General features: G+C 39.8%; 3 protein-coding genes across 3 annotated transcripts in view; 2 read left to right on the top strand and 1 right to left on the bottom strand.

Moving 5' to 3' along the window:
- Nucleotides 1-26: 26 nt before the first annotated feature.
- On the bottom strand, nucleotides 27-7364 carry mocs3 (molybdenum cofactor synthesis 3). Its single transcript, XM_034122688.1, has 13 exons — nucleotides 7131-7364; nucleotides 5635-5767; nucleotides 5445-5537; nucleotides 4566-4686; nucleotides 3764-3838; nucleotides 3464-3581; nucleotides 3154-3262; nucleotides 2983-3045; nucleotides 2340-2503; nucleotides 2136-2183; nucleotides 1466-1562; nucleotides 1274-1381; nucleotides 27-228 (listed from the first exon to the last, which is right to left on the bottom strand). Exons 1-13 carry the CDS (start codon nucleotides 7221-7223, stop codon nucleotides 71-73), a joined length of 1380 nt encoding a protein of 459 aa, XP_033978579.1. The 5' UTR covers nucleotides 7224-7364; the 3' UTR covers nucleotides 27-70.
- Nucleotides 7365-7823: 459 nt separating this feature from the next.
- On the top strand, nucleotides 7824-17393 carry LOC117478874 (glutaminyl-peptide cyclotransferase). Its single transcript, XM_034125809.1, has 7 exons — nucleotides 7824-8033; nucleotides 10709-10855; nucleotides 11875-12156; nucleotides 14182-14349; nucleotides 15449-15548; nucleotides 16149-16265; nucleotides 16349-17393. The coding sequence occupies exons 1-7, from the start codon at nucleotides 7911-7913 to the stop codon at nucleotides 16528-16530; spliced, it is 1119 nt and encodes a 372-aa protein (XP_033981700.1). The 5' UTR covers nucleotides 7824-7910; the 3' UTR covers nucleotides 16531-17393.
- Nucleotides 17394-19770: 2377 nt separating this feature from the next.
- The window catches only part of LOC117494272 (connector enhancer of kinase suppressor of ras 3-like), a 33821-nt gene continuing 27814 nt past the window's right edge, over nucleotides 19771-25777 (top strand). The window contains 1 exon segment of the mRNA XM_034145144.1: nucleotides 19771-20006. Within this exon segment, the coding sequence (XP_034001035.1) occupies nucleotides 19955-20006 (52 nt within the window). The 5' untranslated portion in view covers nucleotides 19771-19954.

Raw genomic sequence — 25777 nt, 5'->3', positions numbered from 1 at the left:
AGTTCTCATACAAATAAAATCAGCAATGACGAAAAACATAATTCAGTTTATTGACATTTAAATTGATTAATTAGTACTGTGGAAATGTGGGGTCAATTCTCTTCGCCCAAGCCATGAGGCCTCCACTGATGTCTTTCACTGTCATACTGTCCACTTCGGATCCACTCATCTTCTCCATGACTTGCACCGCCTTCTGGGAGTCGTTGCCCATCTTGCAGATTACATACACTGTAGGAATCAGGAGAGGGAAAATACTGAGAGGTTAGTTTGGTGACACCAATGGACATTAAAGACTTAAAGGGGCTCTATTATGCTAATGTTCAGGTTCATAATTGTATTTTGGGCCTCTACTGTGACATGTTTAGATGTTTTATTGATCAAAAGTCTTTATTTTCCTCATACTGCCTGTGTTGCTGCACCTCTTTTCACTCTCTGTCTGAAACCAGAACCCAGTTTGCTCTGATTAGTTAGCTGGCCAGCTCTGTTGTGATTGGTCAACTACTAAGAGATGTCTCACCCCTTAGCCTATCACCTACAATGTGTTGGAGTGCTAGCCAAGTGTGCTAGTCACAATGAAGTGTGAGTGTGATAGTGATGTCACTATGTTACGGACGTTTCAGACAGGGGGGGTGGGAGTGCGTGGGAGAGAAACTCCTTCTGGAGGGATCTTTGGGATTTTAGCCTTTGCAGAACATTTACATGTACAAAAACCTATATAACACACTATAGGAAAGGGCAGAACGCAAAAAGCATAATAGGGCCCCCTTAATACACGTCCGATTCATATGACTAATTTACTTCAAATGTTCAACCTATACTACTTTAAATAATAAAAGAAAACACTTACAAACTTTAAGGCACAAAAGCTGCACACATAAGTTTGAATTATACAAATGTTTCATTTAATGAAAAAGGGAAATACTTTAAATCATTGAGTTGATTGAGCATATAATAAACAACCAACAGTGTGTTAAGGCTAAATTTAGCTCATTGATAAAGAAAGCCCAACACAGTGAATAACCAGAACATCACCAAAATAACATTGTGAATATTAATTTCTCTAAAGCAAGCCAGATGCTCAGGTTGAACGTACTTGTTTTGGAAAAAGGTGTCACCTAGCAACCCCATTACAACCTAGCTGTCCAAAATAAGCCTGTGGCCGGGCAGTATGAGACCACACAGTAGCAGCGTGTGAATATGCACGAGTGCGGCTCTATGTGCCTGTTCATTTCAGACAACATGTACGGACCCTAAAGGGTGTTTGGCACGTTACCTGGAGGCCTGCAGTCACCTTCCATCTGCTGCTTTAATTGGCTGATTCTCTCCTGCAGTAACTGGATATGTTCACTCTTCCTGTACTCTAAACTTGAGAGGGGAATGTCTGGCAACAATATAAGGAGAATAATTACACAGAAATGGTAAATAGGAGATTGACTTTGTGCTTCAATCTCTAAAAAAAGGATACTGAGGGAGGTAGGTAAGTGGCATATATCCACCTCCACAAGAGGGCGCACGTCCAACAAGAGATGGGGCTCTGCAGTGTCCATTATCGATTTATAATCCTGGAATTACATTAAAACAGTCCTTAATACACAACTATTAAACTTAATAATTAGAGAGAAGTACTGCCTTATCTCTTGGGACAAGACATTGATTTATATCTATACAACAGGTCAACCATAATTACAGCAAATGTTGAAATGATGCTTTGATTTGCATTTTTGGAGTAATAAGAACATTTAAAGTGCTTTTTTCTTAAATCATAGGAAACAAAACTGTTTTCTAACTGGAGCCTCGTTTTCACAATCTCGATTACAGCCCAATCAATCATGATCCCAATCTCTGCGACTAATGACTCAGCGGGTTTGAAAGCACTGATTCTCCAGAAAATAGATGCAATCCACTGTGGCTGCTCTCACTGCCAAATAAAACGTGTTATTCTTTCCCATAGCAAATCTACAGGCACATTTTAAGTCATTTCCCATTTGGGGCTGGGTCAGCGCTGAGATGTAATCAGTTTGGTAAATGCACGTGAAAACTGAGAAAATTGTGAGTAATCATAGAATAAACAGCACTAAATACAGGGAGTCACGCAATACCCAAACCTCTCTGAATCTGGACGATATATTCCCTACCTGTACTGTGATCCTCTGATCTCTGGAAAGAAGGTTGAGTTTGCGGCACTGAAAAACATGGAAACATCAGGGCAATGAGAGATCCTATGATTACAAAATAATGACATGTACTGTGTATTAAATGGGAAAATCAAGTTGCTGTAAGACAAAACAAATACTGTGAAAAGGACCCAGTAATACTAGGCTCCTTTCTCTTTGGCCCACCTTATCAGTGGCAGCAGAGCCACAGAATGCCTCATAGTCCACCAGCCGGGTCACACTGGGGTTCTCTCCACACACTGCACACCCTGCCTGCTTGGGCCGCAGCTTGATGGACCTGAATCTGGCATCTTGAGCGTCAAACATCACCAGCTGTTGGCCGCAGGAAGCTGGCCCGACAGGTCAAGGAAAAGGATACAGGACTTTCAGAGAATCAGCTAACATGTTTTCATTTGTGAATGAAAACCATAGCAACATTTAGGCAGGAAAATAATACAGTTCTTCCCTGGGTGACGCATAGGGACCAGGTGTTAGGATTGGTATCACAATGCTGCACAGAGGGCAGGATAGGGTGAATATATTCTCTAATGTTGGTCTTTATTCGCATAAGAAGACTTTTACAGCTTCAAATAGAGCTCTCATAGGAATCGCAAATGAAAAGTCAGCAGTGTTTCGGCTATATTTAATCAAAACATGATTGTCATAAGGTTACTTTGCTAGAAGAAAAGAAGATTTCAGCAGTTCTTTGTTGATTCATCCGGATGACTGGGCAGACAATTGTGAAGCAAAACCTAAACAGATGAAAAGCAACAAAATGTCTCAGGAGGGCCCTGTATATAGAGTGGGAGTTCAGAATGGAAAAGGATACAGCCTTGTCCGGAGGCAATCTTGAGGACTTCCAGAGCTTGGAAGCAGCCCATTATCCCTGGAACTTAAAGAAAAGTGGAAAGTTTGACGTAAAACTATCATTTACATTTGCACAGACTGTACTTTGTGCACAGTTAATGGCTCCTGGGCAAGTGAGGGGGACAAAACTCACCCACTCCTAACACCCCTCCGTCGGAACAGTTGGTCACTGTCTCTGAGGGTGGGGGGACCGGGTACAGACATCTGTAGCAGGGGCCTCCACGGTAGTTATACACTGTCAGCTACACACACACACACACACACAGACAGACAGACAGACAGACAGACAGACAGACAGACAGACAGACAGACAGACAGACAGACAGACAGACAGACAGACAGACAGACAGACAGACAGACAGACAGACAGAAGGCTTTACTCACATTATAATGTAGTGTAGCTGATGGACTCTTGCTACATTAATGTGGCCTTTCTACTGTACCTGCCCCTCCATTCTCAGAGCACTGGCTGACACCAGAGGCTTGCCACTGAGCACACAGGCGTCATTCACCAGATACCGTGTGGGGACGTTGTCTGAACAATCGGCAACAATGTCATATATGAGGTCAGCGAGGTCAAGGTGTCATCACAAATGTGTTAGTCACGTATATACATTTCCCAACTGAATATCTGAAGTAATGCAATAAAAGCAATCATATGCCTGTATTAGATATACTGTAGTTGATGGCTTTTTCATTTTCCATAAACTAGCATATCTGTAACAGTTGTAGGTTGAGGATACTGTTGAATGAGTTGCAAGGCATTCTCCGACGAGAGCTGCAGGTGGTAGGGAATACACTCTACTGTAGAGTTCAATCTGCGGACATAAAGTCACATTGAGACATATTAATTAATTTCCTATAACATCAGGTTTGATTCTCCCTGATAAGCTACTTTAACACTATCAGAAGAGTATTCCCATCACTGTCAAATATGAGGGTAATTTTGGTGCTTCATTAAGGACCAAGAACAAACCACAAAACTGCAACATGCAAGTTTTTAATCTGACATGAGACCTTACTCACATCCTGCCCTACCATGACCCTCCTAATCTTTACTTGTCTCAAGTATGAAAAATCATCATCGAAACCTGCATTATGACTCAAGACTCTTGTATTAGAAGTTGTACCTGCGAGTGATCAGTAATTACCAACTTACATAAAAAAGTGACACAGCATTTAAACCCTGCACTATCTGTTATTCAGAGATATAGCGCCCTCATGTGGTTGTGGCTATGCAATGTGTGTGTGTGGACCACACCACAGTGGGCCCAGTGTGAAGGAAATGGCACCAGAAAAAGCTGTCTCTAAAATAACATGTTTACAGAATTTGTGCAGACTGGGGAGAAATACACAACCAAATATAACCTGTGGTGAGACTGGAAAGCGCCAGCATGCATTACACTTGACCAAATGGTTACAAATCACAACACACACACCACTTATCATAGTTAGAGAACATGTACTAATAATATTGAAATACTAACTTCTATGTTTCAAGTCTGTTTTGGGACCAATGTATGTATGAATGTAGCCCATGTGTACCTTTTAACTGCATTAGCAGCAGACAGAGCCTTTGCCTGGTCCTGGTTCTCCTCCCCATGAAGCACCTGTCTGTGCAGGTTGCTGAGCTCCACCTCGTCATAGTCCAGCAGGCCCAGGCGCCCTGCAGAGACACAGAGAGGAAACTGTCAAACCCAAGTAATTAAACTATCTGGATTAAACCCCAAAACCAGGGTAAAGATGTATCACAGTGTGCCTTAAGCAGACATGACTGGCACTTTCTTTATATGTAGTTTTTGCCTATTCTCAAACTTTCTCATTGACAATGTGTGTATAAAATGTTACCTGAGGAAAGTATACATTTGAGTGCAGAAGAAAAAATGTTCAAAAAATAAATAACGTCTGTTAACATACTCTTGTCCTTTTGCCAAGTTTTCCCATTGTACCCGATTTGACAGCATTAAACTGAGTGGTATGTGTACCTGTGTTATTTACATTCTCAGTGTTATTATAGATTTGGTTTCAATACGTTTTGTTTTTCATATTTTCATGTTACATTTTTCGGATCAGAGACCTTATACATATTGTGACCCCTGTTCATCTAAATTGGAGTACTAGTGGATGTAAAGGGGAATGTGAGAAAAAACGAATAAAGAATACGTTTACATTTTCTTTCTTTTTTTTTTAAATGGGTGGTATGACCATTTTTTTTTTGGCAATAATGATAAATAATTTTGCCAGCAAACCATCCCATCCGAGCGGGTACACTTATTCAGTTTACCAGCCACTAGGACAAATAGTTAATTAAAGACCCTGCCTAAAGGGGAAGACAAACCCTCATCAATTAGTCACACCCATCAGCAAATGTATTTCAGAGTTAATGATTTGATTAGTTTGGCATTAATCATTATGAATACCTACCGATGCCTGCTGCTGCAAGATACTGAGTCAGGGGGCAGCCCAGTCCCCCGCAGCCCACAACCAGCACTGAGGTCTTGGATAGGTTTAGCTGACCTGTGGACAATAAAGATTCGCTTTGTTGTGGTCGGTCATGCCATGAATCTCAGTTGAAAGAATGCTTACTGTAGTACATGAGAATTAAAATCCATACCTTGTACACCGAGCTCGGGCAGAAGGAGCTGTCTGCTGTACCTCATGATGTCCTCATTGCTGAGGGATGCTTTGGCTTTAAGCGGCGTTAGGGGTGTCACTTTTTCATACAGCTCCAGTACTGAGGCATTGCTCTAATATCACACCCAACAGAGAGGAATGATAACACATATAGATATAAGAAACAAGTTTAAACAGGAGCTTTGAGCCATGTGGCATCACAGCCCACCACAGCATGCCTTTTTAATACAATAAGCTACATATGTCTCTCTTTACATATCTTTACAGCCCATATGCTGGACATAAGGCGCTATTTGGGAAAAGCTTGATTCATATGGAGGGATTTAGGTGGCTTATTGTATGCTTATTTATATTCCATTCAGAATTTAATATGTGTGCTGTATCTCTTTTGCAATATCCACTATTCTAAAAACTTAAATAATTCCTCTTTCCCCTGCCTGAGGTGAACTAGTTTTAAAAACGTTATAAACGGTTAGCTTGTTTAGTCCAGTGGTTTCCAACCTAGGGGTCAACAATATGAAGAAACTAAGTTTGAATACACTAATCTTTATATTTTCCAGATTTGTCTAAACTTTTATTCTTTTGTGAAGTATAAGAAGATTTTACCCATTTGCAAAAACAGTAATGACAGTAAAAAAAAACATTTGAAAAGTGTCTCTTTGGGGAAACTGCTAACCACTCATACATATCTGAAATGTATACAGAATTATATTCTAAAAGTGTATCATTTTTTTAAATCTTAAATCTTAAACTGCAAAGTTACAATAGCTGTCTGATAAATGAAGAGGAGTGAAACGTGAGTATTTTACATGTAGAAGGTATAAAGTAGCATATAATTTAAATGCAACCATTATCAAGTACTTTAAAAATGTAGACAAGTAAAAAAAACACAAGTGAGTACATTTACTGGGTTACTTCCCACCACTGCTGTATATGGTCTGTGTTTTTAAATGGCATGGGTCTCTGCTCCTTTTCATATTAGATGAGTTTTTATTGAAAAGTCTCATATTTTTTTAATAGCTTAAAAACTACACTAACATAATTATACTGGACGAGTATGAACCACCTTTTTTAAAATTGGATTGTGGTGCTTCTTATATTCTATATGAAGTTTTCTCATTTAAAACTCTTGGATCTGTTTCAAGAGTTTACATGTCATGTGACTTCTAATCATCGGAACATTGTAACTACTCTAGAGGAGTAGGACACATCTCCGGAGTATATGCCTGTGGATTATCCAACCTAAAAGTAACGTTACTAAGGGGACAGAAAGGTAGTTAAATACAGATATAACCCGTTAGTTAGCTGTCAATCAAGTTTTACTTTTAACATAAGAGTTACCTTATTGGCTCTAACGTGCTGTTATTCTGGACTATATTGACACGCCATAAACGCTAAAAGGCTATAAACTAATGAGGCGAATATATCATAACATCATGCTTCAGTACGTAATAGCATTCAGTAAGACGTTCGTACCTTTTCCAGATGTGCCAGTTTATTCTTCAGAGCGACTATTTCTTTCTCTTTCTCCTCGAGCTGTGCTTTCAAACAGCCCACCTCGTCAGTCATGGCTTCTGGTTGAAAACACGTGCAGTTGCAAACTAAATATGTATATATAAAACAATTCTATAATTCAAAATGTGCTACTATTCAACAGTGTTAGAGGAACATGTTGACAAATGCAGCACACGCGCACAAACTTCCGGGTTAACCACGTGACAACAAGTCACGTGTTATGTGACGTATGAAGCGCTGATTTCCCACTAAAATAAGCAATTCATTTGTAATGCTATGAATGTATATTTGTGAAAATAGATGTTGCATTAAGGTGTACGTGTACTTAACACAGATGCATTATAAGTAGGCCTATCTATACGATTATTTTAAAATACAGGCTGGCTATTACTTGGTGTTTTGGGGTGTGTTTTTGTTCATTAAGCTATACATCTAAAACGCTGACCAGGAATTAGGTCATGCCATAACTCTGATGCAGCAAAGTGTTACCAACCACACAATTCTTGAAGTCTTGAATTGTTTTTTTACAACCTTTATTTGGTAACAAATATATTTCTAACATTACCGAACTTGTTTACTGTGAGTGAATGAATCGTACACACACACACACACACACACACACACACACACACACACACACACACACACAGTAGCTCCAGTGACGCGATGTGGGTTGTGAGCCTCGGGTCCTCCCTCCTGTTTTTCACATGATCTGTAAGCTTTCACAGAGGAGAGACAGGAATGTGGACAACAGCGATGGCTGAGCGAAGCCTCGGTCCCTCCAAAATGCGTTTATTTTACACTGTGGCCATCTGGGTGACACTCATCCACTGCACCGATGGAATTCCCTGGACAGAAGAAAAGGTAAATAAATCAAGAGGTTATTTTCCCATTTTGTTGTCTTAAAATGTTTGCCAGGCAGTCATGTGTTAATTGTATGTTTGAACAACCAGACAACTGTCTACAAAAGAGAACATTTTAAGCATGTAGGATTTTTATGAATGTATTGTCCTCCTCCTTTGGATGAAGTTTACATGAAGGATTGCAATTACGGATTAACTCAGTATATCTTGTTTACTTTTTTCCCCTAACTTGACAGCAAATAAACCATAACCCTGAACTGCATGATTAACTCCAATTATGTTTATATTCAAGATTCAAGGGTTTTATTTTCATATGCACAGTAGCTACAGTGTAGTTAGTCAATGAAATTCTTAGGTTCCAAGCTCCTCCAACAATGCAACATATTATATATCGAGCATATATATATATATATATATATTGTGTCTCTGTAAGTGACGAGTGATGTGTTTCCTTTCAAAATGGCATACCAGTATACTAGAATACTCATTATGAGAAAGGCAAAGTTCGCATACAGTGTTAATATGCGTCATTTATGTATTCATTGTATTCTAGCACCTCTCATCAGGGGCATGCCTGGCCCCTCATGTTCTTCATTTGTGTTATTCTTCTTCTCTTCTCTATGCCTAGTTGCTATGGCAGCACAGTCATCATCATTGATCCTCCAATTGCAGGTCTTGGTATTTATAGAGCTGAAGTGGACCCCCTTTTAACCCTCTCTGGACTCAGTGAGCCCTAGCTCTGTGACTGACTGTATTCTGTTTAACCACATAATTATACATGTGGAACTGTATGTCACTAATTACAGCCAGTCAGTGCGGGCCCAACCCAGGTTTCAAACGTGAATGCTCATGTTAAGGAATGTGTCATCAGACAGTAAAGTGACACCATTTTAGGACGGTAAAGAATCCCCACTGTGATTTCTCATATAAATCTCAAGACTTAATGAAGCATAAATGACACAAATTTGCTGGTTTCAGCTGTTCTAATGAGATGATTCGTTGTTACATGTCTTTGTGTTGTTTGGGTTTTGGAACGTTGGTCATAAAAAAACATGCAATAGAGAAAAGATGTCTCCATGGGCTCTGGGTATATGTGATCTGATTTAAAGCTATTTAACATCTTAAAGACTAAACGATTGATCAATTAAACAGTCAACAAAGGGCAGGGTGATATGAATAAAATCAAATATGACAGCATTACGGAACAAGTGCCACAATATAGATTTGTGACAATATTGTAGTGTTGACATTATTTACACAATGGAAATGTTGATCACTTTAATTACAGTAATGTGTATGTATGGACTAAGTGGGTACAGGCCAATACAAGTAAAGCCAAATGTCTGGTCAATTCAGAAAATTACATTTCCGACTGTAATGCAGCCTTTAAAACCAGGAAAATAAACATTTACAATATTCAAAATGTAAGATAATGCACTCGTATAACAATATTGATATATTGCCCAGTCCTAAATCAACAGAATAATTGATCATTCAAATAATTGTCAGTATGGATTCTATAACCCCCGTATATCACATTGAGAACCTTTGAGAACACACAAACAGGCTTAACTCGGATATCCACCATCAGCTCTTTCCCTCTTGCTCTCTGTCGTTCCTCTCCGTTCAGTTAGTTACCAGGACAACCAGCAGGTGAACTTTGAGACCAAATGAAAAAGAGTCATGGGGATCGAAGAATCAATGTGTTTTTTTAACCTATGGCTGTAATTTAGCAAACATTGAATTGGCAGCTCGAAACCTGCAAATCCACATTATGCTCCTTTAACTAAACAAACTGGTGTATTTGCTTTTCCTTTTATAATCATGGCTTAGGGCACAGGAGAGCATGTAAGCACTTTCCTGTCTCTTTTTCTGAGAGGCCTTTTTTACTAAAGTAGCCTTTGTGTGAATGTGAAAAGATCCAATCAGTGTTTATTCACACTGGTCTAATTGGACCCTGCCTCTCTGCAAAGATGTGTGAGGGTATCATTTTTAAGACATTACCATCTATGTGATATGACAGTAGCTGACAGTATAAAGTCCCTCTTGTGGTACATTTTCTCCTGTAGTAACTTATTAACGGACAATCAAAAATCCACTTTTGACAGACCCAGTAGGTGGTTTCCAGTGATATGACAGTGTTGTGACACACAGTTGTTCTGCAGGATGTGTATCATCATGTTGCTCAATGGTAAAGCATCATAGAAAATGTTCCCAAATCCTATACTAAGAAGTAGTTGATCTGAAAGTGTGTCATAATAGACACGGACAGTAAATAGAAGTAACTAGAAGGACAGTCTCAAGCGAAGCCCTATCTTGCAATGATCTTTGAAGTAAATATCATTTTCTGAATTTGTTTTTTGGTTCCTCTCCCCAAATTCGGCATTGGGCCAATAACTTGCCTTTAATCCTTCTAATAATCACACAGACAAACTGTTTGGTGGAGGTGAATATTGCTTTGTAATTTGCTGTGTTTCATACTCTGTTTGCAACACTGCAATGCTTAACAGTAGATCACAGGGATCCGATCACATCACTGATGTTTAGCTGATATGATTACCTCGCAATAGTCTTTCTGAACACACTTAATTTCATCCTACAATAGAGCACGATGCTGTTTCTCATCCATTTTGTGTTGTCTTGTCTTGTTTGTCTTGTTCCTCTGGCTCTGTCCAGCTCCATCACCGAGCCCTCACTCTAACACGAGCTGAGATCACCACGGCTGTGTCTCACACTGACCTGGAGCAGATGTGGCAGAGGGACCTGAGGCCGCTGCTGGTCACCAGGTACCCCGGCTCTGCAGGCAGCACGGCCGTGCAGGAGGTGAGTTTATTTACAGAAACTCTTATAACTACAATATAGAACACTGTAAAGTATCTGCTGGAAATTATTGGGACTGTTCTATTAAGTACTGGTCAAGTGTAGCAAAGCAGTTGGGTACAATTCTAAAATATAATATCTGTTAAGACCCTGTTTTTCTTTTTAGACTGTCATCCATAGGAGGCTTATACGCTCAAAGATCTAAGTAACTTTTTTTTTTAAAGCAAATGCATGTTATTTAATTGGAACCAAGGCAAATCCCATCCCACTGTATTAAGAAGTCTTTAGAGTACTTCCCACAGAAAGACTTGGTGCCAAATTAAAAGGAAATGAGACAGCTTCATACATTTATGGCACTGATAAATCACTTACCCAATGATCTTTAGTGGCTTAATTCAAGGAGGAAGTGGCACCACTGACTGGAAGGCTTATTATTTTCATATTAAGAATAGTGCGTGAGGAACAGTGTGTAAAATCACACATTCATCTTATGATTAATGTGTGTATTTATGAATCTGAAGGCATCAATACAATCCCCGTTGATGTCCATTTGTTTACTATTTCATCAAGCTCAGGCCTGTAACAAAATGATAATATTATAATAGAATTTATTTTAATCTGAGATACGTTGAAAAAGAGATATGTAACTTCCCTACTACCCGGCATTAAACATACATACACATATTTGTCAAAAATTGAATAAACAATATGAAAAAAGATACCATAACCTCATTTAAAACCCAATTTATTTGGCAACATCCAGGAACTTTATTCATATAAGCATATCATATTTATTAGGCCTCAATGTTTATCATAGGAAATACAGCCAATTCAGGAAGTTATTATAAAAGGGTGTTTCATTCCTGAAGAATTAGGAACTAACAGGTGTAAAGCAGACTAATTTGTGTTTAAACAAGTTTAATAAACATATACCTAAATCAACTTATTATTAAAGTGTGTAATAAAGTGAGTTCCCAGCTGATTCTTCATTACTAACATGTCATCTTTGCATGTGTTCACAGCATATCAAAACCGTCCTGGCTGGCCTGGGGGCGGGTTGGGAGGTGACGGAGGATAAGTTCATGTCACAAACCCCCTACGGCCCCCTGCCCTTCACTAACCTAGTGGCCACTCTCAACTCATCAGCCACCCGCCAGCTGGTCCTGGCCTGCCACTACGACTCCAAGTACTACCCCCCCCAGTGGCACGGCAGGGAGTTCCAGGGAGCCACGGACTCTGCTGTTCCCTGCGCCATGATGCTGGAGCTGGCCCGAGCCCTGGATGAGGAACTGAAAGCTCAGAAGGTGGGTGTTCAATACATTACTGGTCTATCTGTGTGCCTGTGTAGATGTGTAAATCCCCTCCTGTAGGCTTTTAAATGACACTCATACTACCCTATTTGGAAGTGTGAATTTGTTTTTGTGATGGTGACCAGCGCTGACTTGAGTTGTGGTCATGAATCACAGGCAAGTCATACAACAACATCACCAATGACAGTAAGCTCTGGGGAAAACAAGACCAAACATGTTGCAGACGGTTACAGGAACTAGGTGATCATCACTATAGATTTGTTCATGTCACCCAAATATGAGAAACAGTTCAAGTTAAGTTACAATTATTCATTTCATGTGCACATTTGTTGGCAAAGAAAGGCTTCGATCATGCACAAACAATGTGCATTGAATATTTAATTAAATCAAAATCTATGTTGATCTAATTCATGAAATAGGGCAGAAGTCTAAAGGGATAGCTATAATAAAGACTTTAAAAGATATACAAAAATAAGTCGTTTGTGGCAGACATGTACAGTAATTTAAAAATGAATAACTAAATGTTAACAGGAATGATTATGTCTATACGGAGACATAAAATATATGTGAAATATATACAGAGATGTAAAAAGGTTGTGAAAAATGTATAAAAGTATAAATATCAGTTAAAATGCACGTGTTAAAGCGGAGCCAGAAGAAAGTTTATACTAAAAAGTACAATTGATGGTTGATTTGTCAAGTGATTCATTCACAAAAAATGAAGATGCAGATAGACACATACAATTATATACATGATCCATTTCATTTAGTTCGTTGTTAATATAATTACTTTGTAAAGAACGGTCAAAGTAAATTGCCATGAACCTTTATGAATTTTAAAACATTTTACCAAAGAAAAAAAAATGCTTTGTTTGAATTAAAACAAAAATCTATATATAATTGCTCCACAAACAAAGTGCATCATAACACTTAGTATTCATGCAGCGCGCTCCTCGCTGCAGCTCAGAGGCCTGTCTGCAGCTCAGTGACGTCTGACAGAGAGAGAGCAGCCAGGGACGTGTTTATCAGACTCAGCCCGTCACAAAGGTCGTTGGGGGAATAGCAACTGAATGCAAATACAATACAAGCCATGGAGGCGGACACACAATCAATACCATAGCTGATAAACGACACAGAGGAGGATGTTAACTTCCAATCCAATACAAATTCATTTATAAAGACGACTTTAACAAAACATCGACTGAAGTTATGTGCAACTGTGAAATAACAACTATAAACACTGCACAAAGATTGATATATCAAAATGACAATAATAAAAACAGAAGGGCAACTTTTATACTAAATTAAAAGACAAATAATAAAGATGGGATTTAAAGCAGGCAGTATAGTGGCCAGCATTACATGAAAACTAGCAGAAGCATATATGTGGGGTGTAACAAAAACTGAGGGTTGTTAGAATATACTTGTATAGAGAAAATAAATCCCCCATAAATTCATAATAAATCAGTGAACTCTCTTTGTGAGTCATTTTAGCCACAATAATTGGGAAGTCAAAATCTGATACCCTTACACAGCCCTAATTTCACACTAAACCAAAAACCTCATACAGTGTTTGTGTCACTGTCATCTCAAAACCACTAGGGGGCAGCAACATTCTGCAAAAGTTGAATAGCAGGTACAAATCTGATAATCAAGAAAATTATGCACACATTAATAATAAATAAAGACAAATAATTACACAACCATGGCGAAAAATTAGTCGCAGTAATTTCGGTAAACTAAGTGGCATAGATGCATTGAAGTATTGTGACATAAAATAATATAAGTTGGGACATTTATAAAAATAAGTATTTTCTACTTTAAAGTGATTATAGCGTACAAATGGCAGATAGTGTTTATATTGCACATTGCAGGTTTATTGTACAGGATTCCATGAGTCTCTATTTTTGGGGGGTCTACCAGGGGTCTTCCAGGGGCCGTGGGGGTTGTAGAGTCTGCTGCAGGAAGGTCTGCATTGAAGTCAATGCCTTGACTGTCCTCTGTTTACCCCCCATGCAGAGCTCCAGTGCTGACCTCACCCTGCAGTTGCTCTTCTTTGATGGCGAGGAAGCTCTTTTCCAGTGGACCCCCACAGACTCCCTTTATGGCTCCCGGCACCTGGCACAGAAGATGGAGGCCGCCCCCCACCCTGCAGGAGCCACGGACACCAACCAGCTACACGGCATGGTACAACACAGTTCTTTTTTTCTGCCTAAACCACCTTAAATGTCCCTACTCTTTTTCATCAATATAATATAATTATCAGATATATACAAAACATGTATCTGAAGTGTTTGGCTCGAAATACCAAACAGATCACCCATTGTAGCATCCCATAAACCCCTCTGTTTCAGCCCTGTTTCAAAAGTGCTGATTCTGGGTCTGTTACTTTAGATGAAAATAAGGAGCCACTCCCCACGCCCCTCTGAGAGATATTTGGTTTAAAAAAACACAATGGTGCTCTAGGAGGAGATTCAGGTGATAAGGTGTGGGGGGGTTACCTTAGTTGGTTATTGGCTAATGGTTACACAACCCCAAAAAACATTATGACATCACAAAGTGGCCAAAATCGGATCAGCTCATTTTCAGACAGGTTTTTATATAAATGGATCAGGACAAAAAGAGAGCGAATCTTTTTTCCTGAAACTTTCAGAATCTCTTTACACAGAGGGGACACATGTTTATGTATAAAAGACAGGAAAAGGTGGATTTTGCACAATAGGTGACCTTTAAATGATTATAATCACACTGAAAAACACACTTCTGTTAGCCCACATCACTTCAAGCGCAACCTGCTAAGCACTGATCTTGTAGACAGACGAATTCCTGTCTTAAATAGTTTTGTATCACCAAGGAATGTCAGATCACAAAGCTGGTCATTTTATCATCTGGGAGGGCTTGGGTGTCTTGATATTAAACATAATTGATTACACAGTATATGATAAGAAGATGTCAAGTTAATTGGTAAAGGTTTCTGAATTGTAACCATGGAGCGACTATCTAGACATTCCTGTGGAGATAAAGCAGACAGTCTTTTAAAGAAATGTGTGTGTGTGCCAGCGTGCGTGCGTGCGTGCGTGTGCGTGCGTGCGTGCGGGCGGGCGTGCGTGCGTGTGTGTGTATGTTTGAACATTGAGCAGTGATGTCAGTGTGTTGCACCACCACATCTCAAAGCAGGGTCTGAGGTGTGATGGGAACTGGCTTCTTATACTTTTACTATAACTTTTCTTCAGGATTTATAGAGTTTCTCATGAGAGATCACCAGACCTTGTTTCTTCTCCTCCAGGATCTGTTGGTGTTGTTGGACCTGATCGGGGGCCCGAGCCCGAGCTTTGGCAACCAGTTCCCCAGCACATCACACTGGCTCTCTAGGCTGCAGAGCATCGGTGAATAATCAAAAGTTTTCCTACTATTGTACACACTGTGAAGAACTGTTTACTATGGTGAAGGTGTGCCACAAACATGAGTCACCTTTATCATGAGTCATTAATAAGTCAGTCATATTCAGACCATCATCATCGCTTAAGGGCAAATGTGGCAACTGTCAAATGATTGTGCATTTGTCACATTGAAGCTCTTGTGTTTGTGTGATTGCACTGTTTAGATTTTGCATATAGTGGATATATTGTGTATTTTCAGCTTAAAGAATTTATGGAGGATTAAAATGCTATTTCCTCACTCATTTTTAGCAAGATAGATTTTTGTCCTTGGTTTTTCCTTTTTTTTGAGTGGATCCGATTTCCTTTAAAAACAATTATGTTATTAATCAGAATTTACAAACATTTAATCCATCAAAATGTGGTTACAGTTATGCGATGTGTAAGAAAGGAAAACAAAAGTATCTTGAAAAAACCATAAACACAAAATCAAGCAAAGCAAACTATTCAATTATTCTTTTTACACAATTAAGAAATTATACCTTAGCATGTTTTATTTTTCCTTAATCTGAACTAACTCACTCTTTGTCTTCGCTCTTATATTCTCAGAAAAGCGTTTACACTCCATGAACCAGCTTGTGGATCATCCTGACAGCGTGCAATATTTCTGGCCCAATATACCGGTTGGTCACGTTCAAGATGATCATATACCATTCCTAAACAGAGGTAAACCCAACAAAGTAACACAAATACAGCAAAAATGATGACATATTGTATTTCTCTGTCCTCATCCCATGCTTTTCTCTCAGGTGTGCGCGTCCTCCATCTGATCCCCTCCCCCTTCCCGTCTGTATGGCACACGTTTGACGACAACGAGCAGAACCTGGATCGCGCCACCATTCAGAACCTCAACAAGATCATCCAGGTGTTTGTTCTGGAGTACCTCAACGCCAGACCCGCCGTCCCTTCAAACCCACAAAATGTCCCCTAAAAAGAAAAACAGCATTACATCTTTGACGTTTCACTGTAGTAAAAATCTGTTATTCTACAGACTGTATTTCATGTTGTTTGAACAGCAACAATATGTATCTCTTCTTGATCTTATAATTTAGACGGTGAAACTCAACTCTGTACATCAGATGGCTGCCAGCTGTAAAAAGCATAGAGAATATGTTTAGAGATCTACATGCACATATTTTCATTTCTTGGTACGAACCTATTTCGGGGTATATGAAATGTACTTTCTTCCAAAATAAGACTTCAAGACCCTGACGCTTCATCTTCCCTAGTCCCCAGCAACAACATCAGTACACAGGATCTTTTGTGTGTTTCCTTTTACTGCACTGCTCTCTTTATATCAGCCTAAACCCCCTCCTTTACACTGTGATGAGGCATCTTAGTGTCAATGCTAATGTCTAGGATCGTGTGCCTCAAAGAGAAAGAATAAGAGCAGTGTAGAGGAAATAAAAGAAAACAATAATGTGAACGATTAAAATGCTTTGACACCCTTTATTTTGAGTAGCTATCTTTTTCTAGTCATGTAATACCATCCATAATCTCTGATCTGTGATGTTGTGAGCTACATTTAAACAATATGGTGACACACACAGAAGGTGACATTTCCTCTACAGTAAAAGCTGTCAGGGGCAGGAAGTGGCTTTATATGATCTAACAACATCTTTAGGCCTTCATATCCTGTCATCAAGTGGAATACTTCCTGTACTGGTGTTTCTCCTGCCGTTGTTTATATGATATTATTAGCCTGATCCTAATGTAGATCCCAGAATAATATACAGTGCCAAACTTGGACTTCCTGTATTTTGATGCTGAAATAAATGTTGATTCAGAATACAATCGAGGCCATGAAGAGTTTGCTTATCTTTGCGAGTCTTTGTTTTACTTTGAGTGTTTTGGGAGCTTTGAAAGAAGAAGTTGGTCATTGTGATTATCTAAGGTGACCTTTTGTGTGAGGAAGTGCTGACTTTTTTTGTAATACAATCCTAGCTAGAACAACAATGATAGCGTAACCAATACAGCGCTCAAGTCTTCCTCCCTCTCTCAGCCTTAAAGCTTGGGCCCCCTCCTCCTCCACAGACCAAAACACACTTTCCATCCCTCCGTCTCACCTCCACAACAATCCCATGATTCCTTTAATCCTATCAGGGAGGACCTCCCTTGAATTCCACAACACCCTGATCCTGTTTAATGGAGCCCACTCCCATGAGAACAGAGCGTGGATCAGACTCTCCCATTTGCTGCAGTCAGAGACGTTTGGGAAGCCTGGCAACAATCTACACAAACACACTATTTATCTTGACTTAAAGAAGATAAAAAGTTACTCAAGGGGCATTAATCACCTACAAACTCTGAATGTAAACAATGGTAAAACTTCAGCAACTTGACATACTTTACAGAGATATCTTTGCTTCTTTTTTGTCTTATACTTTGCTAACCATGATCACTCACTCACACACTTCTTGTCAAGTTTTCTATTCAAAGCCTACCTCAGGCATTATACCTGTCAGTCAACACCTATATTACTCGGTTAGGTTTTAATCTTTAATTAACTTTCATGTAAAGAAAGGACTCAAAATATGTCTCGTCTCAGTCAGCATGCTGGAACAGGGAAAAAGTAATTGTCTTATATCACTGTATTGGGTTTCCAACATATTTATGCCAGACAAAAAAGCATGCCAAGGTTTGACAGCAGCCGAGCTTTAATCTGCAGATGATTACAGTGCGGAGAAGCTTCCAGCTGTACCGCAATGGAGTGATAGGAAGGGCCGGGACTCTCCCATGCAAGGTGTTTTCAGATTGTTAGAAAAGAACAAGCCAGGAAAGGTTACTTTATGTTACATACCATAATAGTAAAACTGCCATCTTTTTCCAAAACAGGCTGGAGTTTATCTTATTTAGAATAAGTATTTGGATATTTGGAAATGTATGTACTCTTTACCATGCATAACCTATTGTCATTGACAGGAGAGAAGCACAATCCAAAAGGTTTTTTATTGCTTTATAATCAATCATAATACTAATTATCCAAAGCGACTTACTAGTGCAATAAACCATAAAGATTCAAACTAAGGACAACAACAACAGTGCTGACATATTTACTTCAAACAAGCAATATCATTGTAAATGCTGGTGAATATGTAAAACTAGCTAGTGGACCCTCACAGATGGGGGTGCTGCAGCCCAACAAGCCATTTAGGACAGAGAGTGAATACACATACTATACAGAGATGCTGTATGAGAAACCAATGTGAGTTTGGAAAATTGCACAATATAAATCTATTCTAGTATACCTCAACAATGGAATTATGATCAGTAGAAATGGCCATGACATGGGACCTTTAACAATTAAATGAGATTGTATGACTTGCAAATAACTAAGTTACCAACAGAGGGCAGCAGTGAGTCACATTTTGTTCAGTGAAAAATAAAAGTTCTTCATACTTCTGAAGTAAAAATAGGCATGGGATGGATACATGTATATAAGATGGAGACTGCAAACATGATTGATAAAAACAGTAAAAACACCCTAATGAGTTTTTCATATAAATAAGCCATTATCAGCGTGCTCTAACTCATGAATTCAGAGATAAGATGATTGATGCACGTTGTACAAAATTAAGCACTGACATTCAATCTATTTTAATTATGTTGACAGACTCACATAATCTGTGTTTTTAAAACTTGTTTTGTTCATCCAGGAGCAACAAAATATAAATTGGGCATCATATTGTTTGATATGTACACGCCTCCAGTTTCAAATGAGGGCGGTGAACACGCAGAAACTACCAACATCACACGCTGCATTCAATTCCCCTCCGTAATCTCCGGTATGCATGTCCTAAAACGGTAAACTGTTGACAAAAAGTGTATATTATTGTTGTATGTTCAATTGGTTTTGTTAATAAATGAGTATACAATTAGCTGTTGCAACATAAAGCAGAAAAAGCTTGCTTTGATCAAAAAGAGGGAAATGCATCATCATAATTAGTTTCGGAATTTTCATTAATATCAATGATTACTTAAATAAAATATGAATACAATGAAGGCGATATAAACTATGATATTCTTCCGGTGTGTATGTGGCTGAGACAATTGTCTTTCTTTAGGGCTTGCTTGGCCGTTTTGTTATTTAAGTTGTGATTTTTCCCAGTATTCACAGTCGTACCTGAATGCAGCCTTGATCCCACACTGGAGGAGCTGTGGGGGATTGTGGAGATTGCAGTCCAGCCTCCACTCACTCACGCGTGTACTGAGAGTTTGTTCAGTGAACACAAACAGAGGAGCAGCGCGGACCTGTTGAGGAGAATTTGACAGCAATTTATTTTCTGTTTAAATTGTCGAACCTCTTCGCCAAACTTTGGGACATTTCTGTCGCTGTAATAGCTGTTAAAGTCGCCATGGAGCCGATAACGAAGTGGACGCCAAAGCAAGTTTTCGAATGGATGAGAGGTAAGTCTGGGGAACACTTTGTATGTTACGTTTTATTAGCATGTTTTTTACAGAAAAAAAGCTCATTTACGTATTTACTGCTCTTCTAAAGCTTCTCTTTCTAAACTTTGAGTCGCTCTTCTGTTATCTCGAGCTAGTTTCGTAGAAACTGCTCTTGTGTCACCACATACCTCAACCGAAGCGCTTAACAATGGGACTGCACTTTGTTTAACTCTCATTTAAGATTAAGCAGATTGAGCTATTTCGCTTATGCTAGCTGTTTAAACCCTCTTCATAAATTAATATTATTGCTCATTGTAGCGTTTCAATGTTGTGTTTGTGTCACCTTTTTGCTCAAAGTGACAAGCAATTTACTCCAACACTTTTGAAGAAAATACATGTTTTATTAAGTAACATAGCCTAACCTTTTCCCCCCAAACTTTTTAATGTGAAATTCCTGAAGTCAGTAACACACCACAGAAACTCTTGTCTGTCATTGTTTTTGCCTCAGGGTCTCTAATATAAAACAAGTATTGTGTAACTTAACTAAAGAATGACACTGAACACAGTCATAGCCCGCCTTACTCACTCATTGAACTTAATTCAATCAAATGTGATGTGTGACCAGTACTCATCTTCCCTTTATGTTGCAATCTTGCTCCCTCTGAAGAAGTCAAATGATTTGAATTCAACACACCTTTTAGGGACAATCTGCTTAAGTACTTTGGAGGCTGTGACACTATAACAACACTACCGGTTTCAGGTGCTGAGAGGAATGCCTGCTATGGTCATGACATCAGAACTATTTGAACCAGTGTTCGGTCACAGCCTAGCCATGTCTGGTGAGGGACACCCAATGGTATGTGAAGTGGAAATAGAGAGAGTGCTATTGCTCCAAATACATAAAAGGTGAAGTGTGTGTATACTAAATGGCAAAAAGAGTAATGGGCTGTTTATATGGCCATCGTTGGGACGAAGCCCTCTGCTGTACTGTCATTGTATTGAGAAACTTCCTAAAACAAAACAGAGGACTTCCTTTTTAATCTCATAATAAGTCTTTTGTTGTTGTTTGGGGTTATGGTGGTGTTGTATAGCACAGTCTCTGCTGATTGGCAGCCCTGCCAGTGCTGATCTATAGTTGGGAGCTAAAGGGGATTGTGGAGGGGTTAGTGTCAGTGTGTCCAGTGAAAACAGCCCAGCCATGGCACACATGGATGGGGGATTAGTTGTCTACACGGGGCCCCATTGCTGTCAGTCTTCTGCACATCTGACTCAGCAGTTGTCTCTGTAGGTCTTAACAGTGGATTTACGAATCGAAAAAACACGCTGGAAGTGAACTAACTAAAATGACAGCAGAACATTCTTGGGGGTATTTCATGCAGCCCATTTGAAAACATGGTGCGCTCGAAAGTCAACAGAGCAGATGATTCAGCCTTGCAAAGTCATGACTGAAATGTGACTTTTCACATTGTGGTCAATCAAGGCTAAATGGCCCTTTGCTTTGGTTAGAGGCAGTGTCAGTGGGTGTAGACTGCAGTTACTTTGCAAGAAATTAAATCTGCCTTTAAGCAACGACAGCCACAAAACAAATAAAGCTGAAAATCAAAATAAAGAGCTGCTTGTTGTCAACAGTTAAATCACTCCATTGATGACTAATTGGTCTTATAGCTTTAGGGTCAGTCTAGTCTTAAGAATGTTTTTAGGACTAATATCTTGAGAGCCATTTAACATTGCATAAACATCAATTAGCTTGTCCTTAACAGGGCTTGGTAGACTATTAAAACGTTGAAGTTCCAGCTCTTGCTGGTTTTTAGCATCTTTAGTATGGAAACTAAAAAGCCCTTGTGTTGTCATCAGTGACCACTGCACGCAGCCACAGTATGGCATGTTACCACCACTGATGTTGTTTACCTGAAGAAAACAACTTTGTAATCCTTTCATACCAAAGACAAACAGCATCACACCAAAGTAAAACCCATGTCGAGAGCACGGTCATGACCTGTTCACAGCAATTGCAAACACGGGTGTCGCTAGGTTGTTGCGCCTGCGCGAAAGAAGTCAAATTAAACGCACTGTATGATGATTTTTGCTCTCATTTGACTCAGGTTGTTTTCTTCAGTAGGACAGGGACTGCTTTTGTGTATTGAAGCTGTTGTTAATCACTTGCATTGTTCAGGGAGATCAAGCAGTGGTTGGTGGATGTTGTGAATGAAAGGGCATTTGGTTCTTTCTTTTTGTTATGGGGACTGGAGATGCCCTGAAGTGCATTTCCTTCACCACAAGCTCTGATCTTCCAGCTGGACCTGTGGTGTCCTGTGATAGGTATTCCATATGTCATGAGTAGGTCCCCCAGGCAAATAAGCACTCTTCTAATGACAGCATGGATGTCACAGAACTATGTTCGTCTTTTAACAGTATATACATTACATTTTGTGTTGTTTTTTTTTACACTTCTTTTTAAATGTAGGGTTAGATTTTAAGATTTACACCTAGAGACATTACCCATGTTCTCTAAATCAAACGTTTAAGTTGCTGTTAGCCCAAATATAGTCCTGAATCCACTTAGGTAATGCTTCAGCTAAGAATGGCTGGCACTGTTGAGAGAATGTTTAGCCCAAACTAAGCTGAATAGTTTTTCATTTACACACTTACTTTATGTAGTCACTGGGAGCAAGACTGCCAAGTTTTAACAAGGCATCCCAAACATGCAAACCTGCACAGCTACTGTCTGACTGAGTAGCTTTCATCCAGACTCAGTTCAGCACGCCCTGGAAGTCCTCCAGCATTTTCGAAACTTAAATACTGGCCAATCAAATTTCAAAGCCCTGTAGACATGGACATGGATTAAGCATGTGATGGGTTTATTTTGAGCAAGAATCCATCATTGAAGTCCTGCTGATCAAGTGGCCCAACATCTATCTCATACCCCTATTTGGCACACGTCTATACAAGTCCTGGCTATATTAGTTTATCAGCACTGTAATGGAGCTACAGTTGCATGTCTTTTTTGTGAATGTTGCCTATTACCAGAAGTCTGATATGAATGGTCAGATAAGGGTTGAACACAATTCCTTCCCCACGTCATGTGGATGGAAACACAAGGGTGTGAGTGTCTGTATCCTGCCTCTCGAATGCCACCTAAGTGCCAAAGAGGCAATTAGGTCGACACAAAGGTGACAAACATGTGCTAAGTGCGTTTTGTCTTTGACCGAGGGTGCGCACGGAAAAATAACAGTATTGTGTCTGAGTCAACACGCGCCGATTGATGCCGCTGATGGGTACCTTCAGCAGCCTTATCCGTGGAGGTGATAGTGAGGTGTGGGCAATGATGGCTCGTGATCCTTATCTTGCTAAAAAGAGAGACTTCCCAAACTGGAGTGTGAACAGACGCTGTGCAGACGCCTCACCCCTATTAAGGAATCCATCGCCTCCGCTTTAGTACCGGCGCGATCGGACAAGTGGAGTTCTATGTTTGGATAGCCTCCACAGCCATCATTAATCCGTTTTAGCAAACCTTACACTGCCGGCTGCATGTATATGCATTACGGAGGGCAGTTGGCAAATTAACCTAAACATAGGCTCTAAGAACAGAGGAAATCTGTATGCCCTTTCCAGTGGCCTCATATACAAGGAAGTAACAATTTGCAATAATGTATTCAATTGAAAGACAATCTTCCTTTGACATCCCTTAGTTAAAACCTCTGTCTTTGTCATGTACCAGTTTCATACAGCCATTCAGCTTCTAAAAATCGAGCCATTGTGTTCCATTGCTGAGCAGATAACCGCGTTACCTTTCCATACAAATGCCCCTTAGAGTTCAGGGGAAGTGCTGTAAGAGGATTCCCCCCGGGGAGAGGTCACTGAAAGGGACTGCTGTGGTTTCGCTCCGCTGCCTGTTTCTCACACAGCCTGGTGTCCCATTCTTACAGCCTCAGGAGACGCATATGGAGACCCTTAGAGAAATCATTAATAGTTAATGTCACTCTTCTAATCTAGCGATGAGAAAACCAAGACAAAGCAACTTTAATTTGAAAGAGTTGACATTCACTTGAGCCTAAAAACAATGCGTTGTTGTTTTGTTTGGATCCTCCATGTGGATGAGTGATGATTTTTATCAGTAAACCAAAGTCAGTTTGCATTTGCATGAACGGTTGGTCGTTCATTGCCAGGGAAGGAGACCAAGTGTCACCCTTTACGCACGCCATCCTGGGCTAGACCAGTTTGCTATTTCATTCAAATCTAAAATGTGCATTGCAAATCTCCCAGATGATCTGAGCTTAGCAGGACCTGCAAGCTATTTGGCCGTGCTATTCCCTAAGAGCATTGGCTCTGTGTAAGCCATAGGAATAAACGCTCCAACCTGAGGTGGCACAGCGGGGGCAAGTGCAAACACTGGTCACATGCTGACTGACCTCTCGTGCAGGGATGTCAAGTGCGCGTGCCTGCTCACACTCACTGGTTTGTTAAGGCCATCGTGATTGTGACTGAAGAGTCACTCTCCCTGGGATTTAAGTTTGTAAGATGTAATTAAGTCTAAATGATACTGCACCAAATCTATGCTCGTACATTAATTCAATGTCGTGCAGAGAAGGAAAAGGGAAGTGAATGGCTGTGTTGGTATTGCCTGCAAAGCAAAGCTAATGCAGTTATGCTCAAATAACCACAGAACATGAGAGGAATGCAGCTAGCAAACCAAACGAGCAGCCTTGCGAATAAGCAGTCAAAACAGGTCACACATGTCCTTTGTTGCACTTGGGGCCACCAGTTGCTTTTAACGGATTTAAAGTCAAGTCGACGGTCCCCCTCGCTGACCAAATACACACAGACCTCTTTTATCCTGCCACCAGCTTACACTGTAATGAAGTGTAATGTCATTACGACTATGAAGTGATTTGGAGATTTACGAAGTGCTACCCACTTTTGGGTTTAGCCGGGCACTTGGGTAGATGCCAGATGAGAGCTTGTTCAAAACATGTTCAGACTAGTCCATATTTCCCCAGTCCTCGGCTCCAGAGAGACTCACTGAATTCCTGTCATGCTTTTCACACAGTTTAAAATTGCCATAAATCCCAGTCTTTGGGATACCATCTTATGGTTTGATTTAATAATCTTCTAACTCAAATTTGCATTCCATAGTTTTATAATTGCATAATAACACAGTGTTGGTATGTTATTAGTATTCTATGGAGGCTTTTATGGTTAGTAGGTCTCCTTGTATTCATATTTTAGCTTGCTGTGTATCTTTGAAGTCTATGTACTAATGACATTAGAGAGTGCTGATAGATAAGGCAGCTGTAATGAATCAGTCTGTGTTTTAACAGCATTGATGAGCCCACTATCAGCATGGCTCCGCGGCACCCTGAAAGGATGAAGGTGTTTGTTTAAACCAGCAAACTAAAAAAACACCTGGATGATTAAAGGGAAGCCCCATACTTTCTTTGTGGTTGTTTTGATGTGTGGTGCACAGGTCCACAGCACACAAAGGATCATATTACTCTATTGTGGAATGCTTAGGTCATAAAGCCAATAAGGAGACTCTATTGTGCTTCTGTTTTCATTTTGTTATGGTTGGAAATCACCAAGGGAGTCCAGAGAAAATTCCAAGAGCATTGGAGTCATACATGCTGTGCCTTTCAAGAGAATCCCCTCACTCTCTGTCCATCTTCCTCTGGACTTCCCCATCATAGGTGAATGGTCAAGAACAACAAACATGTGTAGTTTTTCTCCTTCTTGTTTCCCGACAGTCAAAGAGTCATACATGCAGGTACTTATCAGAACAGAGGTGTGACACA

Source organism: Trematomus bernacchii, unplaced genomic scaffold (genome assembly GCF_902827165.1).
Source record: "Trematomus bernacchii unplaced genomic scaffold, fTreBer1.1, whole genome shotgun sequence".
In the NCBI taxonomy this organism is placed as follows: domain Eukaryota; kingdom Metazoa; phylum Chordata; class Actinopteri; order Perciformes; family Nototheniidae; genus Trematomus; species Trematomus bernacchii.
The sequence above is the reverse complement of the archived record's forward strand: the minus strand, read 5'-3'. Positions and strand labels throughout refer to the sequence as shown.